This window comes from Microcaecilia unicolor, chromosome 8 (assembly GCF_901765095.1).
Source record: "Microcaecilia unicolor chromosome 8, aMicUni1.1, whole genome shotgun sequence".
NCBI lineage: Eukaryota > Metazoa > Chordata > Amphibia > Gymnophiona > Siphonopidae > Microcaecilia > Microcaecilia unicolor.
Genome location: NC_044038.1, coordinates 62,618,189 through 62,635,166, shown reverse-complemented (window position 1 = coordinate 62,635,166; position 16,978 = coordinate 62,618,189). Strand labels below are relative to the sequence as shown.

The 16,978-nt window shown below is 48.0% G+C and overlaps 1 protein-coding gene across 1 annotated transcript in view; it reads left to right on the top strand.

The window, feature by feature from the left end:
* CREBBP (CREB binding protein) overlaps window positions 1-16,978 on the top strand; it is an 846,007-nt gene that overhangs the window by 103,575 nt on the left and 725,454 nt on the right. Inside the window, exon 3 of the mRNA XM_030211575.1 lies at window positions 5,569-5,745. Coding sequence (XP_030067435.1) covers window positions 5,569-5,745 — 177 coding nt within the window. The remainder of the gene's footprint in view (window positions 1-5,568; window positions 5,746-16,978) is intronic.

Below are 16,978 nucleotides of genomic sequence, written 5' to 3'. Positions count from 1 at the left end.
TCCTTTTGAGCCACTGAATTCCTGCCATCTGAAGTATTTGACCTGGAAGGTCGTTTTCTTGGTAGCTGTTAGTTCAGCTCATAAGGTCAGTGAGCTTCAGGCATTGGTAGTGCATGCACCTTCTATCAAGTTCCATCATAACAGAGTAGTTCTCTGCACGCAACCTAAGTTCCTGCCTAAGGTGATGTCGGAGTTCCATCTGAACCAGTCAATTGTCTTGCCAACTCTTTTTTTTCCCGCCCTGGCGAAAGCAGCTTGCACACCTTGGACTGCAAGAGAGCACTGGCCTTTTACGTGGAGCGGACGAAGCCCTTTAGACAGTCCGCCCAGTTGTTTGTTTCTTTTGATCCCCACAGGAGGGAAGTCTCCATCGGAAAATTCACAATCTCCAATTGGCTAGCAGATTGCATTTCCTTCACGTATGCCCAAGCTGGGTTGACTCTAGAGGGCCATGTCATGGCTCACAATGTCAGAGCCATGGCTGTGTCAGTGGCTCACTTAGTCAGCCTCCATTGAAGAGATTTGCAAGGCTGCAATGTGGTCATCAGTCAACACATTCACATCTCACTACTGCCTTCAGCAGGATACCCGACGTGACAGTCGGTTTTGGGCACTTGGTACTGCAGAATCTGTTTGGGGTTTAGAATCCAACTCCACCCCCACTAGACCCATTTTTGTTATGTTCCAGGCTGCACTCTTAGTTGTTTATGGTTTCTGTCAATCTCTGTTATGTCCTCACTGTTGCAAGGCCCAATTGACCAATGTTCATTGTTTTGAGTGAGAACAAGCAGCCTGCTTGTCCTCGGAGAAAGCTAAGATACTTACCTGTAGCAGGTATTCTCCGAGGATAGCAGGCTGATTGTTCTCACAAACCCGCCCACTTTCCCTTTGGAGTTGTTGTTTATTATTTGCTTTTTGATTAATCTGAGCGGGAACGCTCACACGATGGGCGGGAAGTTGTTCGCACATGCGCGGTGTGCGCCAGAACACTCTGGCAAGACTTTTTAAATATTTTGCTTGCAAAATGCTGCTTCCCGGGCTGATGCAAACGTCGACCCACATGTGAGTACAATCAGCCTGTTGTCCTCAGAGAATATCTGCTACAGGTATGTATCTTCGCTATTTCTGCTTTTCTTGTTTCGTGTTTTCTGGTTAACAGTTACAGGTTCCTGGTTATTTGTTCAACGGTTATTGGAGTGAATCTCTTACTTGCTGTGAACTGCACGAGTTCCTCCCGCTTTGGCGGTGGCAGGGTTTCATTGCTTTCTGTGAAGACAGGAGAATAGGACTGAAGTCGTGGTTTGATGGTCCACAAGGCCTTGGTATCGACAATACTGAGGTTTGAGTGGCTGTACATGACCACATATAGTGAATCTCAGAAGTTCTGTCTATCTCCACCTGCTGGCAGAGGGACATAACCCACCATTCTCTGGATTGATCTGTCGGGACTAGTGGCAAGAAAATTATCAGGTAAGAAACATGATTTTACCTTGTACCGCACATTGAATTTGGACTGGCTTACCTTGCTTGACTCCCTTTATTACCTGATCTGGACCTCAGTCAAACAGATGGCACTGGTGGTTTCTTCTCGCTGTTTGTGATGGGTACACCATTGGGCGGCAGATTTGGCATCCAAGCAGTGACTAACTAGGTTGCCTTTTCGCGACAAACTCCTCTTTGTAGAGGATTTGGAAAAGATTGATTTGGGAGACTCCAAGGATCAACATCTCCTGGAGGACAAGCTCAGATCACCCCTGCGGACCGGGCCTGCGAGACCTTGTCTTCGAGATCCTTGTCGTCCTGTGATGACTTTTCAGCGCCCGAGGTTTTAGCAGCCCTCTTCCTTTCGAGGAGATAAATGGCTAGCAACTGCCTCTACATGTCCAGGATTTGCAGGCCTGCTGTTCCCAATGATGGGGCACTGTTCCACTTTTCTGTGTTCAAAATAAGTATGTTGGCTGATTCTCTCTAATGAATAGTGGGCCAAAATTACCTCAGACCAATGGGTGCTGGATGTTACCAAAGACAACTACAAGGTAGAGTTCACTTCGCCTGTAGGCAATGTGTTTTTGGGAGTCCCGATGCACCACCACCTCCAACAGGGTGGCGGTCGAGTCCACACTGTGTTCCCTGTTGGATCTCGGGGTAGGCACCATTTATTTTGTGGTGCCTCAGAAAGGGGGATCCTTTCATCTTATTCTCGTTCTCCGCAAAGTGAATCAATTCTTGAAGGTCCGACATTTTCGTGTGGAAACACTGCAGTGCGTCATAATGATGGTACAACAGAGAGAGTTTCTGACGGCATTGGATCTCAAGGAGGCTTACCTCCATATCCCTATTTGGCGCCTCGCACCAGCGCTTCCTGCATTTTGCCATCCTGTGGCGCCATTTCCAGTTTCGGGCCCTGCATTTTGGCCTATCTATTGCTCCTCGTACCTTTTTGAAGGTTATGGTGGTTGTGGCAGCCGTTCTGCCGAAGGAAGGAATCTGAGTTCCTACCTGGACGACTGGTTGATTCGAGCAGACTCAATACAGGAGAGTCGCAGGGCCACTGACCAGGTCATTGTGCTTCTGCAGTCTTTAGGCTGGGTAATCAACTTTTCCAAGAGCCATCTAGTTCTGTCTCAGACTTTGGACTACCCGGGAGCTTGATTCGGTACGGTCTTGGGCTGTGTCTTCTTGCTGGAGAAGCAGAGGACAGGCTCCGCTCTCAGATTTCCAATCTCCTGTTGCTGTCGAGTCCCTGGGCCTGGGACTACGTTCAGGTGTTGGTTGCCACCTTGGAGGTGGTGCTGTATGCAAGGGTCCACATGCAATCTTTTCAGTCCTCTCTGCTGTGCAGGTGGTCACTGGTCTCTCAGGATTATCTGTGTCATCTTCTGTGATTGCCCCAGGCCTGGCGCAGTATGGGCTGGTGGCTTCAGGACCTCCACTTGTTGAAGGGAATGCCACTTGCTCCACTGCAGTGGATGGTTATGGTGATGGATTCCAACCTGACAAGTTAGGGGTCTCTTTGCCTTCACTGCTATGCACAGGGGACTTGGACTGCAATGGAGACAGCTTGGCCAGTCAATCGCCTGGAGCTGCGTGCGGTCCTGAATGCTTTGTAGGCATTTCAGGATCTGCTGACAGGGAGGTCAAAGTGTTTTCGGACAACACGACGGCGGTGGCTTACATCAATCATTGGGGCGACACTCAGAGCTGAGCTCTTGTCGCCGAGGCGAGTCTCTTGAGTGGAAGTCCATCTTCAGTATCTCTCGGTGGCACACATTGCAGGGCAAAGCAGTGTGTAAGTGGATTTTCTCAACTGTCCTATCTTGTAGCCTGCAGAATGGGAGTTGTCCGAGGAGGCATTTCGTCTCATCTGCCGCAGATGGATCTAATGGTGACCCATGTGAATGCCAAGGTACTCGCCTAGTTCTGGTATGCTAGGCTGGACCTGTTTCTCCAGCTCTAGCTCGAGTTGGCGCTTCTGTACGACTTTACTCCGTGGCCCTTGATCGGCTTCTGGTGGAGCCGCCCCTTTGTCTTGCGGTCCGTCCCGTTCATCTTCATCAAGGGCTGATTCAGACAGAGGATCCCTACCACTTTGGTCTTACAACCTGGCTCTTGAGCAGGTGTGTTTGAGGAGAAAGGGCTATTCGGATGTGGTGATAGCATGTTGCAGGCTCAGAAGTGATCTACCTTGACATCATATACCCGTGTTTTACGCATGCATTAGCAGGTATCGACTCTTGGCCTTTTTTTGCAAGATGGGTTTCAGAAGGGATTGGCCTATAGTTTGCTTTGGGTGCAGTTTGCAACTTTAGCCTGCTTTTGGGGCGAGGTGTAGGATTTGTCCCTGGCTACTCCGTCCGTATGTTGTTCATTTTTTACGAGGTGTGCTTCACCTGCATCCGCTGTTGCATTGGCTGTGACCGTTCTGGAACCTTAATTTAGTCCTTCAAGCTTTACAAGGACCGCCTTTTGAGCCATTGCGAAGGGCTTCTGATAAGGACCTCACCTTAAAGGTGGCAATGGCATCGGCACGTTCAAGTTTGAAGATCCAAGCCCTATTGTGTCAGGATCCTTTTTTTTTTTTTTTTTTCAGTTTTCAAAGCCTGGCGTCACCTTTTGACGGTGCCTTCCTTTTTTACTGAAGATCTTGGCTTTTCATCTCAATCAACCTCTTTCTACCGTCCTTTCAGGAGGATGATTATCCTGCGGATTTCAGGAAGCTTCGGCTCTGGCTCTTAGATGTTCGCTGGGTCCTTCTCCACTATTTGCAGATGTCTAATGGATTTCAACAGTCAGATCACCCATTTGTTCTTTTGGGTGGCTGACAAGGTGGTGCGGCTTCGAAAGCTACTATCGCTAGATGGATCAAGGATACGATTTTTTTTGGCCTATGTTTTGATTGGTTGTGTTGCGCCGGAGCCATTGCATGCCCATTCTACTAGGGCGCATTCAACTTCGTGATCCGAAACGTCTGTTCTGTCTCTGGATGAGACCTGTTGAGTGGCTGCTCGGGCACCTTTACACATGTTTTCTCGGCATTGTAGAGTAGATGTGGTCACCAGGTCAGATGCTTCCTTTGGAGTGGCGGGGTTGATGAGGGGGGTGACGGCTTTCCTCCCTCTTTAGGGATTACTTTGGTACATCTCACCAGTTCCTGGATTCATCTGCTGCCTGCGCTAAGGAAAGTAAAATTGTATTTCCTGATAATTTTCTTTCCTTTAGTACTTTTCCGTTGCGTTTTTTTTTCTCTGCTATGTGTTTTGTTCCTTTTCTGCTTAGGTATATATATATATATATATATATATATATAAGAAAAAAGACAAAACAAAAGGGACACAGAAAAAAGACCATTTAGACAGGTTATGGTATCACAGATTTGGCAGTCTGCCATGAATTACAGGCAGTTACGGCTGCTTTGGCTGTTCATTAGTGAAGAAGGTTTTCCGGTTTGTTGCCGGGTTCTGCTTTATGATGCAGCATATACTGTCTGATGGAGGGGGTGGTTGCCCAGTGTCACTCCAGTTAGTAATCTTTATCTTCACTTGTTGGTAGATGGACATATCCCACCAGTTAATGGATTCATCTTCTGCAGCTAAAGGAAAAAACATTATCAGGTAAGACATAATTTTACCTTCTGCAGTTTACTCAACATAATATCTGCGGCTTTTATCACAAACTTGTCCATAAACTAAGCAAATGCCCAAATTAGCCTCAGTCTGAGACCAACAGGAATCAAAGAAGCAGATTAAGGTAGATTTTGGGGGTTTGCCTCCAAACAGCTTCTGGCAGCCACATCCTGCCTACTCATAGCATCACGTGATCTCCTTAAATTTTATAGAGTAATGTGTTTTCATATACAACTTGAAGTAGTTATTCTTTGTTGGTCAGTTGCTACAGTTGATCTTCAGTAGCACATTGAATGTTGATCACAGGTACATTATGTGGCTATTTTGGTCTGTTCATCAGAAATTAAAAACCATTGCAAATATCCAGTTTGTATTATTTGTTTTCACATATCTCAAGAAAACAAACTGGAATCCATAACCATTTTGTATTCTGTTTCCGTTCCAGATTGGAATGACAGGTAATACCAATCCCTTTGGACAGCCCTTCAGTCAAACTGGAGGGCAGCAGATCAGAGCTACAGGAGTGAGTCCACAGTTACCAAACAAAGTTGGAATGGCCAACAGCTTGCCTCCCTTTTCTGCTGACATCAAGAGTACTTCAGTTACCACTGTGCCAAATATGGTAATCCACCTAAAACTTTTAAGTTTGTTTTATTTCTTCCTTTTATGCTGTAATATTTTGATAGTCTTGTTTCCCAGGATCTGGTGCTGGGAGCAGCTTACACTACTAACTAAATTATTCTTAATGATTTTTTTCTTTAGTGAAAAATGATTGCAGTGTATAAAAACTAAACCACACAATATTAGGGACTTGCTTGGGGTTCTAGGAAACATTAAATATTGGCAGATATTTCAGTAAAGGATATAGCTAAGGAAAATTTCTGCAGGGGTATGTGTGCATATCAAAATGTTTTAGTGCTGGCAGTGGGCCTTCTTGGTCTGAAGACCCAATTGCAGGAATGCTATTTTTCCCCTGTCCATTAGAGAGGGTAGCAGCTCTTCTGGCACAGCCTTGATCACAGTGGTGGTTGCAGATCCACCCAGGCCCATCTGCAATAGCTGTGTTTCTTGTGTCCTGGACTAATGTGGTAGAAGTGGTTTATCTTGGGCAAAGACTGCTGTAGCAGGTATGGGTCGTCTTATGGTCTGGGCCTATCTGTAGTAACATTCTGTACTTTATTTTTCTGGTTGAGGCTTACCATAATGGAGGCAGTTCCTTTCAGGCCTGAATCACAACTGTAGAAATGGCTCTTTCCTTGTCATCAAGCAGATGAAGCCATTACGTATGGGTTGTGTTCATCAACCAGCAGTGGGAGATAGAGAGCATTCAACTTTTCACAGTGCCTCATGGCCAGCTAGCTCCACTGTCTCTTCAGTATTTGAAGCTCCCAAAGCAGTATGGCAAACCGCAATGGGAATAACGAACTTTCCTCACAGCGAACGATGGCCCCTTAACAAGGGCATGAACTCACAAAAGGAGGGAATGAACTCATCCTCCTGGAGGGAATAAACTCGTCCTCCACTTTGTATAAACGGAGGGAATGAACTGATCCTCCTATAACTGTAACAAGAATCCTGAAGACTGTTTTCTGACTCCCCAAGGAAGGAATATAACTTCAGGAAACAAAAACAGCACCTAAAATCAGAATCACTGCAATACAGACAATCATACAGGGAGGGCTTATGGCTTCATCTGCTATGACTAAAGGAAAGAAAATTATCATGGTAAGAATTTTCCCTTCCTTGTCATCAAGCAGATGAAGCCATTACATATGGCTTCAGCTTAGCTGAAATTGGGTGGCGGAGCAGTTGGGGGGAAGAGGGGGTGGTGGTTGGGAGGCGAGGATAGGGGAGGGCAGACTTATACGGTCTGTAACAGAGCCGGTGATGGGAGGCAGGACTGGTGGTTGGGAGGCGGGAAATACTGCTGGGCAGACTTATATGGTCTGTGCCCTGAAAAGGACAGGTACAAATTCAAGGTAAGGTATACACATATGAGTTTGTCATGGGCAGACTGGATGGACCATGCAGGTCTTTTTCTGCTGTCATCTACTATGTTACTATGTAACAAAGCAATCCCTAAATAGGGTGGGAACAAGCCACACCACGCGCTAGCACCTGTGCTCCAAAACACGCAACCCTCCTGGCAGCCACATCCAGCCTGTAATGTCGGGCAAAAGAGAGTTTAGAAGCCCATGTTGCAGCACTGCAAATCTCATGAAGAGATAGTGCTCCAGTTTCCGCCCAGGAAGAGGAAATCGCTCTTGTGGAATGTGCCTTAAAGGCTTCAGGCGGAGCCCGGCCAGACAGCAGATATGCTGAAAAGATAGCTTCTTTGAGCCAACGGGCAATAGATAGACACAACCCATACGTAATGGCTTCATCTGCTATGACTAAAGGAAAGGAAATTATCATGGTAAGAACCTAATTTTCCCATAGTAAAAAATTAATTGCAAACGTATCGTCTAAGACAACAAAGATAATGAAAGATGATGGGAAAACATTAGGGTCCATAAATTTTGCTGAAAAGATAAGAAAGAAACTAAGTAACGTCTTGATGGTACGCCTTCTTGAATAGGGTAGTCTTCAATAATTTCCTGAAGTTTAGATGATTGAGTTGATTTCAAGAGTTTAGGCAGTGCATTCCATAGCTGAGTTCCTATGAATGGAGAAGCTTGATGCGTAGGTAGATTTGTATTTGAGACCATTGCAATCTGGATAATGTAAAATTAAATAGGATCGGTAAAGACTGGAACTATTTCTGAGTGGTATATCTATAAGATTTAGTATGTATCCAGGAACTTCACCATAAATGATCCTATGACTCAAGGTGCAAATTTTAAAGGTAATACGTTCCTTGATGGGAAGCCAATGTAATATTTCTCGAAGGGGGTTGGCAGATTCGAATTTAGATTTTCCAAAGATCATTCTCACTTCTGTATTCTGTAGACAATTGAGGATGACAGGCCAAGAAACAATTTTTAAAGGTTTGGACCCCATATTTGAACACCCTTACTACTCTGGTCCGCTCCACCTTTTTGAATACACTGGATATATGAACTCTTTTCAGTAGTGTGGAGTGAGGAGGATTGAGCAGCCCACGTCCCCATGTATCTTTAGCATTGAGGGGGTGGGGTTGGGTTAGGAAGAGTTTTTTTTGGGGGGGAGGGGGTTGGTAAGGGAGAATTATACACAAAATGCTATTTGTCATTGTCTTTGAACTTGACTTCTTTGAGTTTTAACGTACATTTGCAAGGCACTGTTTGAATTTGTTTTTGCAAGTGATAAAGATATTTCATAAATAAAAGGGAAATGGGCTTGTATGAGCCACATGCTGTCAGATCTTTACCTTCCTTGGAGATTGTAGTGTTTTTATTATGGGGGTGCAGATTAGAATCCTATTAGCATTTGTTCTGCTGTACATGTTTACGATAATTCAGGAGGAGTCTGTTTGGGAGAGTGGTAAGAAGGCTCAAGAAAATCCATATGGGACTAAATTCAATAAATGATGCCTAAACAATTGGCACCAGATAAAGTGCTTAACATTACTTTATAAACAGTTTTCAGTTAGGTGCCATTTCTAGAAATAGAGCTTAGTTCTGGCAACCGTGATTACTTTTAGGTGCAATCATTTACACCAACGAAACCCTGGTGTAAATCCTTACCTCTATCTTATGCACAGATCCCCTTTTTCCTTGTCATCAAGCAGATGAAGCCATTACGTATGGGTTATGTCCATCAACCAGCAGGGGAGATAGAGAGCACTCAAACTTTCACAGTGCCCTCTTGGCCAGCTAGCTCCACTGCCTCTTCAGTATTCTCTATCTCCCTTAGCAGGGTGGCTGCAGCTTGTTCGAGCTCCAGAAAAATCTGCTGTACCTACCCGAGCTAAGGCGGTGCAAGCTTCAGAATCAGGTCCGTCTGCTCCTGAGGATGCCCCGCCTGCGAGCTTGGGACATTGTCCAGCTGCTGGGATCGATGACAGCCACGATGGAAGTGGTACCCTGGGTGAGAGCGCACCTGAGACCTCTACAGTATTCCCTACTCCAGAGATGGTCTCCTATTTCTCAGGATTACCAATGCAGACTTACTTGGCTCCCTGCGGCCCGTCTCAGCATGGAGTGGTGGCTCTCGGACAGCATGCTGCAGCGAGGAATGCCGCTGACGCTCCCTGTTTGGTGCCTAGTGGTAACAGATGCCAGCCTGAAGGGCTGGGGCGCACACTGCAAGGGGAAGCATGCCCAGGGTCTATGGACACCCGAGGAGTCGGAGAGGTCCATCAACCACCTAGAGTTGAAAGCGGTGTTTCAGGCGCTTCTGGCCTTTCAAGTGACCCTGGAAGGATTGGCTGTCAGAGTGATGTCGGACAACACGACAGCAGTGGCCTATATAAATCGACAAGGCGGAACAAGGTGCAGAGCACTAGCCGCGCAGGCCGAACTGATTTGCCACTGGGCCGAGCTGCATCTTCAGTGTCTGTCGGCAGCTCATATTGCAGGTCAGAGCAATGTGCAGGCCGATTATCTGAGCAGGCATCAGATCGATCCAGCAGAATGGAATCTGGCAGACGAAGTATTCCTGCAGATCTGTGCCAAATGGGGCAAGCCCGTGATGGATCTAATGGCGACAAGTGCCAATACCAAAGTCCCGTGCTTCTTCAGCAGACGGAGAGATCCTCGCTCGGCAGGGTTGGATGCCTTGGCTCAACCCTGGCCTCCGGGTCTACTTTGTGTTTCCCCCATGGCCCTTGATAGGGCGCCTGCTCTTGCGGATTCGGCTGCACCCAGGTGAAGTGGTCCTCATCGCCTCGGATTGGCCAAGGAGACCTTGGTATGCAGACCTCCGACAGATGCTCCTGGAGGCTCCTCTGCCGTTACCTCTGGTACCGAACCTCTTGACTCAGGGACCGGTAGCCATGGAGGACACCGGCCGCTTTGGTCTTACGGCATGGCTATTGAGAGGGCGCAATTGAGGGATAAAGGTTATTCCAATAAAGTTATTTCCACTCTCCTGCAAGCCCGCAAGCGGTCCACTTCCGTGGCTTATGCCAGGATTTGGTGCCTGTTTGAGTCTTGGTGTGCTTCCAGAGCCATTATTCCAATGCGGGCTCCTGTCTCGCCGATTCTGGACTTTTTGCAGGAAGGTGTACAAAAAGGCTTGGCCTATAATTCCCTGCGGGTGCAGGTGGCAGCGTTGGCCTCCCTTCGTGGTAAGGTGGAAGGCGTGTCTCTGGCTGCTCACCCAGATGTGGCACGGTTTCTTAGAGGGGTGCTTCGGCTCCGACCTCCAGTACGAGCACCCTGTCCAGCTTGGAACCTGGGGCTAGTTTTGAAAACCCTGCAGGCATCTCCTTTTGAGCCGCTTCGGCGAGCATCGGAGAAAGACTTGACACTGAAGGCCGTTTTTCTGGTGGCCATTACCTCGGTGAGACGGGTGTCAGAGCTCCAGGCGCTGTCCTGTAGAGACCGATTTCTGCAATTTTCAGAGTCCGGAGTCACGGTTCGGACCGTGCCTTCCTTTATGCCTAAGGTGGTTTCAGCCTTTCACTTAAACCAGCCTATTTTCTTGCCCTCTTTTTCAGAGGAAGAGTTTCCAGAATCTTTTGGGCAGCTGCACCTTTTGGATGTGCGCAGGACTCTGCTGCAGTATCTGCGAGTTACTAACTCTTTCAGGACTTCTGATCATCTGTTTGTTTTGCTATCCGGTTCTCGCAGAGGGTCTCCAGCGTCTAAAGCCACTATTGCCCGCTGGCTCAAAGAAACTATCTTTTCAGCTTATCTGCTGGCCGGCAGGGTTCCGCCTGTAGCCTTTAAGGCACATTCTACTAGAGCGATTTCTTCCTCTTGGGCTGAAACTGGAGCACACTCTCTTCAAGAGATATGCAGTGCAGCAACATGGGCTTCTAAGCTCTCCTTTGCCCGACATTACAGGCTGGATGTGGCTGCCAGGAGGGACGCACATTTTGGAGCGCAAGTGCTAGCGCGTGGTGTGGCTTGTTCCCACCCTATCTAGGGATTGCTTTGTTACATCCCATACGTAATGGCTTCATCTGCTTGATGACAAGGAAGGGAAAATTAGGTTCTTACCTTGGTAATTTTCTTTCCTTTAGTCATAGCAGATGAAGCCATGAGCCCTCCCTGTATGATTGTATGCTGTGAATCTGTTTTTCAGGTTCTGTTCTAATTGCCTGAAGTTCCTTCCTTGGGAGAAAGTTGGAAAACAATCTTCAGGATTCATGTTCAGTTTAAATTTAGGAGGATGTGTTCATTCCCTCCAGCATGTTTTTTTTGGAGGATGTGTTGATTCCCTCCAGGAGGCGCGTGTGTTCCCCTCCAGTTCTATAAATAGGAGGATGAGTTCATTCCCTCCAGTGTGTTGGGAGGATGTGTGATTCCCTCCAGGAGGCGCGTGTGTTCCCCTCCACTTATACAATAAGGAGGATGAGTTTATTCCCTCCAGGAGGATGTGCATTCCCTCCTTTGAGTTCATGCCCTTGTGATGGGCCATCGTTCGCTGTGAGGAAAGCTCTTGTGATTCCCATTGCGGTATGCCATACTGCTTTGGAAGCTTCAAATACTGAAGAGGCAGTGGAGCTAGCTGGCCAAGAGGGCACTGTGAAAGTTTGAGTGCTCTCTATCTCCCCTGCTGGTTGATGGACATAACCCATACGTAATGGCTTCATCTGCTATGACTAAAGGAAAGAAAATTACCAAGGTAAGAACCTAATTTTCCCATTCTGTAACAGTATGCATAAATTATGGAACACCCCCAATCTGCTCGAGGCTGTGTCCTCTTGTTGGAGCTGTGCATAAAATTTGTGTGGATCCAGCTGCTTAAATTTATGCACATAAATTGTAATCAATAACAATTAGCACCTATAATAGGGCCCCTTTATTGGCACTAATTGGCTCATTCAGTTAAACTGTGTGCACAAACTGGACACGTGCCTAAATTGTGCGTGCAATTTTTAGAGCTATTTATGGAATTAAGGGGATGATGTCCATGCGGGTAGGAGGAAATTTTGTATCATGGTGGAATTTTTATTCTCTGTGCTAAGTGACATGTTTAGTGTAAAACCACAGCTCCTCACTCTAACCCCCACCTCCAGAGCAAAAGCATGGTGGTGGTAGCATAATGGAGTGGGAATACTTTATAGCAGCAGGGACTCAGAAGCTTGTGAAGATCATTGCTGCAAAGTCAGATCCTGAAGGAAAACTAGGACTAAGTAGAAAATTCACTTCTCAGCAGGGCAAAGATCCCAAACAGAAAAGGAAAAATGGAGTGGCTCAGCAAAAAAGTGAATGTCCTTAAATGGCCCACTCAAAATTTCAGATCTAAATCCAGCTTAAAATAAAAAAAATTATTTAGACTTGATTACAGTGCTACACCTCCACTTCCCTATTTGCAAGGGCCTGAAATACAAGAAGCTACACGCGTCAACCTTTTCCCACACGAGCACGCAGTCTTGGAATACACTACCGCGCAACCTAAGAATGATTAACGAACAAGCTTCCTTCCGTAAACTACTGAAGACTCAGCTGTTTGAAAAAACTTACGGAAAGAGCCAAGACACATAGAGTCCATACTCACTGTTTCATCAATGCAACATACATCCACTTCTGATCCCTCATCCCATACTCCAGTCAATCATACATTCATTCACGGAACTACGTACACCATATGTCTTTGTGTCTAACACTGCCCTCTTAGCTTCCCATTGTCTCCTTCCAATGTTTCTATGTCGATGTCCCATTGTTATATTCCTAATGATATTCGAATGTTTCGCATAACTCTGTACAATGTAATCATAACCAAGTTGTAACAAATGTATTTCCATTATTCATATCTTATTGTAAGCCACACTGAGCCCGCAAAAAGGTGGGAAAATATGGGATACAAATGCAATAAATAAATAAAATAATCCCCAGCCAACTTGAAAGTGCTTGAACTGTTCTGGTAAGAATGGACAAAAACTGCACCACCCCACTCTAAAATTGGTAGATACATATTCTAAATGACTTACATCTAAATTGGAACAAAAAATTTTTTTTCCCCTAAGTGTCAAGTCAGGGTATTTATTTATTCCTTTATTTAGCCTGTCCTCCCGACAGCGCCCAGAACGGGTTACAGAATTACCTTACTATAATAAAACAGTACAACACACAACAAAATAAAAATAAATTTAATCAGTAGTTCCAGCCTGACAATTTCCATTTCAGCTCATCAGATTTCTAGATTAAGCCTTATGAAATCCCAAAAGATCATTAACATCTCACAGAGAGAGGAACCTTGTTCCACAACCAGATCATAAAATAAGAGTAAGCTCGAGAGCGAGCATACTCTTAACTGAAAGGATCTGGCAGGAAGTAAATTAAAAGGCCTCTCTCTCTTTTGGGAACATAAGTTTAGGAATATAAATTGGCAGCTTATTAGAAGACTTAATCAGACCTTTTGGTTTCATATTTTAATCTGAGTATTTCTTCAATTCTTTTCTTGTTGAAAGTGTAGTCTGTTGTGTAGATAGTGAAGCAGATTTTTTTTTTTTTACTGTATTTTGAATTGTATTTTGTAAATGGCATATTCCCTATTATAAAGCCTATCAATCCATAGACTGGTGGGTTGTGTCCATCTACCAGCAGGTGGAGATAGAGAGCAATCTTTTGTCTCCCTATATGTGGTCATGTGCTGCCGGAAATTCCCCAGTATGTTCTCTATCTCAGTAGGTGTGTAGTCACATAGCAGCAGCTCTGGCTAGGTCTCCAAGCCTAATTGTTTAGGTTTTGTTGAGTACCTGCGGTTGACGGCTCTTCGTGAGCAAGTGCAAACCTGGTGGTGCCAGGTCTCTCCTTTTCTCCCCCCTCCCGCTGGCGCCTTTAAAAAAAAAAAATTTTTTAACATTCAAAAAGGACGTCCATTTGCAGCTGCTCACTGGAACAAGTTGTCGCTGCTCGGAGCAAGAAGCAGGTAATTTTTACCTTTTACTAGCGGGCAGGGGGTTCCCTGAACGGTCTCCAAGTGGCTATGGGCTCGGATGGCAAGGGCGCGAAAAGATGCTCCCCGGAACGCGTTTGCGCGCCTAGCGGTGGTTTCGAAGGTAGTCACCCTTTTTGGGTTTTTCCTCCGGCGCGGCGACCTTTCCTGCCTTAGGCGCCCATCCCCCGCTGGCCGCCCTCTCGATCGTGATCGGCTACGCGGCTCGGTCGGCTTCTTCTTGGGCCACCCTCAAGATGGGAGACGTTAACGGCTTGGTCGCCCTTGAATCGGGCGACAGTAAGAAGTCGGCAAAATTAAAACACCCTTCTTCCCGCGCGGCTCCTTCTTGGAGTTTCGCGCCGGACGCCATTTTGGACGCGCAACACGCCTCTCCCCCCGCTACTGGGAGCGCCTCTAGGGCCGCGGCACAGGCTGCAGAAATGCACAGACTGGGGGGTTTCTCCCCTGAGTTCATTTTGCTGCTGCATCAAGCATTTCTTATGCAGAACACTGCCCCTGCTCACCTCTCTGATCGGGGTGATGAGGCCTCTATGCTTAAGCGCCCTAGGGTGGATCTTCTGCCCTCGGGGGACTTGGTCTCCTCTGATGTGGATGACGGCAGCGTGTCTGAGTTCTCCCAGAGATCCTTAGCGGAATCTATGGAGGAGACTGATCCTCGCTCGGATGGAGCGGACGACCCCTCGGCAGCGTGGCTTTTTCGCTCAGAGGATTTGCCCAACCTGCTTGTGCAGGCCATGAGCATCTTGAAGATTGCCTCTCCGGAGGAAGGCTCTCTCTCAGCCTCTACTGGCTCCGCCATTATGCTGGGAACGAAGTGCCCGCCTCGAACCTTCCACGTTCATGAAGCCATGCAGACCTTAATTTCAGCGCAATGGGATGCCCCTGAGGCGAGCCTGAAAGTAGCCAGGGCTATGTCCTGTCTGTACCGCTTACCTGAGGGGGAATGGGAAGCCTTTGTCTGGCCCACGGTAGATTCCTTAATCACTGCCGTGACTAAGAAAACGGCGCTGCCGGTGGAAGGTGGCACTGCCCTGAAGGATGCCCAGGACAGGAGAATGGAGGCGGCCTTAAAGTCCTTTGAGGCGGTCGCTCTGAGTTTGCAAGCCTCGGTTTGCGGCTCCTACGTGGCTAGGGGCGTTTCTGACTGTTTTGCAGCGGGCTTCCCCCATGGACCCTTCCTGGAGGGCGGAATGGCCGACCCTGGAGTCGGGTTTGGCCTACTTGGCAGACTTGCTGTATGATGTTTTGAGAGCCTCGGCCAAGGGTATGGCTCAGACAGTCTCTGCGCGGCGGTGGCTCTGGCTTAAGCACTGGTCTGCTGACCATGCCTCTAAATCTCGCCTAGTCAAGTTGCCTTTTAAAGGTAAGCTGCTCTTTGGGGACGAGCTGGACAAGATCGTGACGGAGCTGGGCATGTCCAAGGGCAAGAGGTTGCCAGAGGTCAGGACGGGCCGGCAGTGCCCGTCCTGGTTCCTCTAAGGGCCGATTCCAAGAAGCCCGTCGGTATCGCCCGGGCAAGTTGGCCTCCTCTGCCTCCGCTTCCTTCAAACGGAACTTCTCCCCCAAGCAGCATTCCTTTCGTAGGGACCGCTGTCCAGGAGGTCCGTCCTCCAGCCCACCCCCAAGGTCGCGTACCCAATGACGGGGACCTGGTCCATGGCCCAGTGCAGATAGGAGGAAGGTTGTCCTCGTTTCTGGGCGAGTGGACCAGGGTAACTTCAGACGCTTGGGTTCTGGAAGTCATCAGAGACGGCTACAAGCTAGAGTTCTGCCGACCCCTAAGAGACGGGTTTGTAAACTCTCCTTGCAAGCCTCAGGTCAAAGCAGCTGCCATACAGCAGACCTTGAACAACCTGATCCGCCTGGGTGCGGTGGTCCCGGTGCCAGTAGATCAGCTTGGCAAGGGGCGCTACTCCATTTACTTTGTGGTGCCAAAGAAAGAAGGCTCTGCTCAGCCTATTCTTGACCTCAAGGGAGTCAATCGGGCCTTGAAAGTTTGGCACTTCCGGATGGAGACCCTCCGCTCCGTAATAGCTGCGGTGAAAAAGGGAGAATTCTTGGCCTCCCTGGACATCAAGGAAGCTTACCTACATATTCCCATCTGGCCGCCTCATCAGCGCTTTCTGTGCTTTGCAGTGCTGGGCCGACACTTCCAGTTCAGAGCCCTCCCATTCAGGTTGGCTACTGCTCCAAAGTAATGGTGGTCAGCGCGGCCTACCTCCGCAAGGAGGGAGTGCAAGTCCATCCCTATCTGGACAACTGGCTGATCCCAGCCCCTTCCTATGCGGAGTGCGGGAGAGCTACAGACAAGGTCATTGCTCTTCTGAGCTCCCTGGGATGGGTCATCAACTGGGAGAAAAGCCAGCTGCGCCCGACTCAGTCCCCAGAGTATCCCGGAGTTCGATTCGACACCCAAGTGGGCAGAGTGTTCCTGCCGGACAACCGGAGCGTCAGGCTTCGGGCCCAGGTGGACCAGTTCCTAGCCTCCTCTACTCTTCGGGCTTGGGACTATGTGCAACTGTTGGGCTCCATGACGGCCACGATGGAGGTAGTGCCCTGGGCCAGGGCTCATATGAGACCACTACAGCACTCTCTTCTGTGGCAGTGGACTCCAGTCTCGGAGGATTACGCCGTACGCCTTCCTTTGGATCCAGCGGTGCGAAAGGCACTGAGCTGGTGGCTGAGGCCAGGCAAACTGTCCGCAGGAATGCCTCTTACGACCCCGGAGTGGGTTGTCGTCACGACGGAAGCCTGCTTGACGGGCTGGGGAGCCCACTGCCTGGGACGGACAGCGCAGGGGCTCTGGTCCCCTGCAGAGACAAAATGGTCCATCAACCTCCTGGAACTCCGAGCCATTCGGT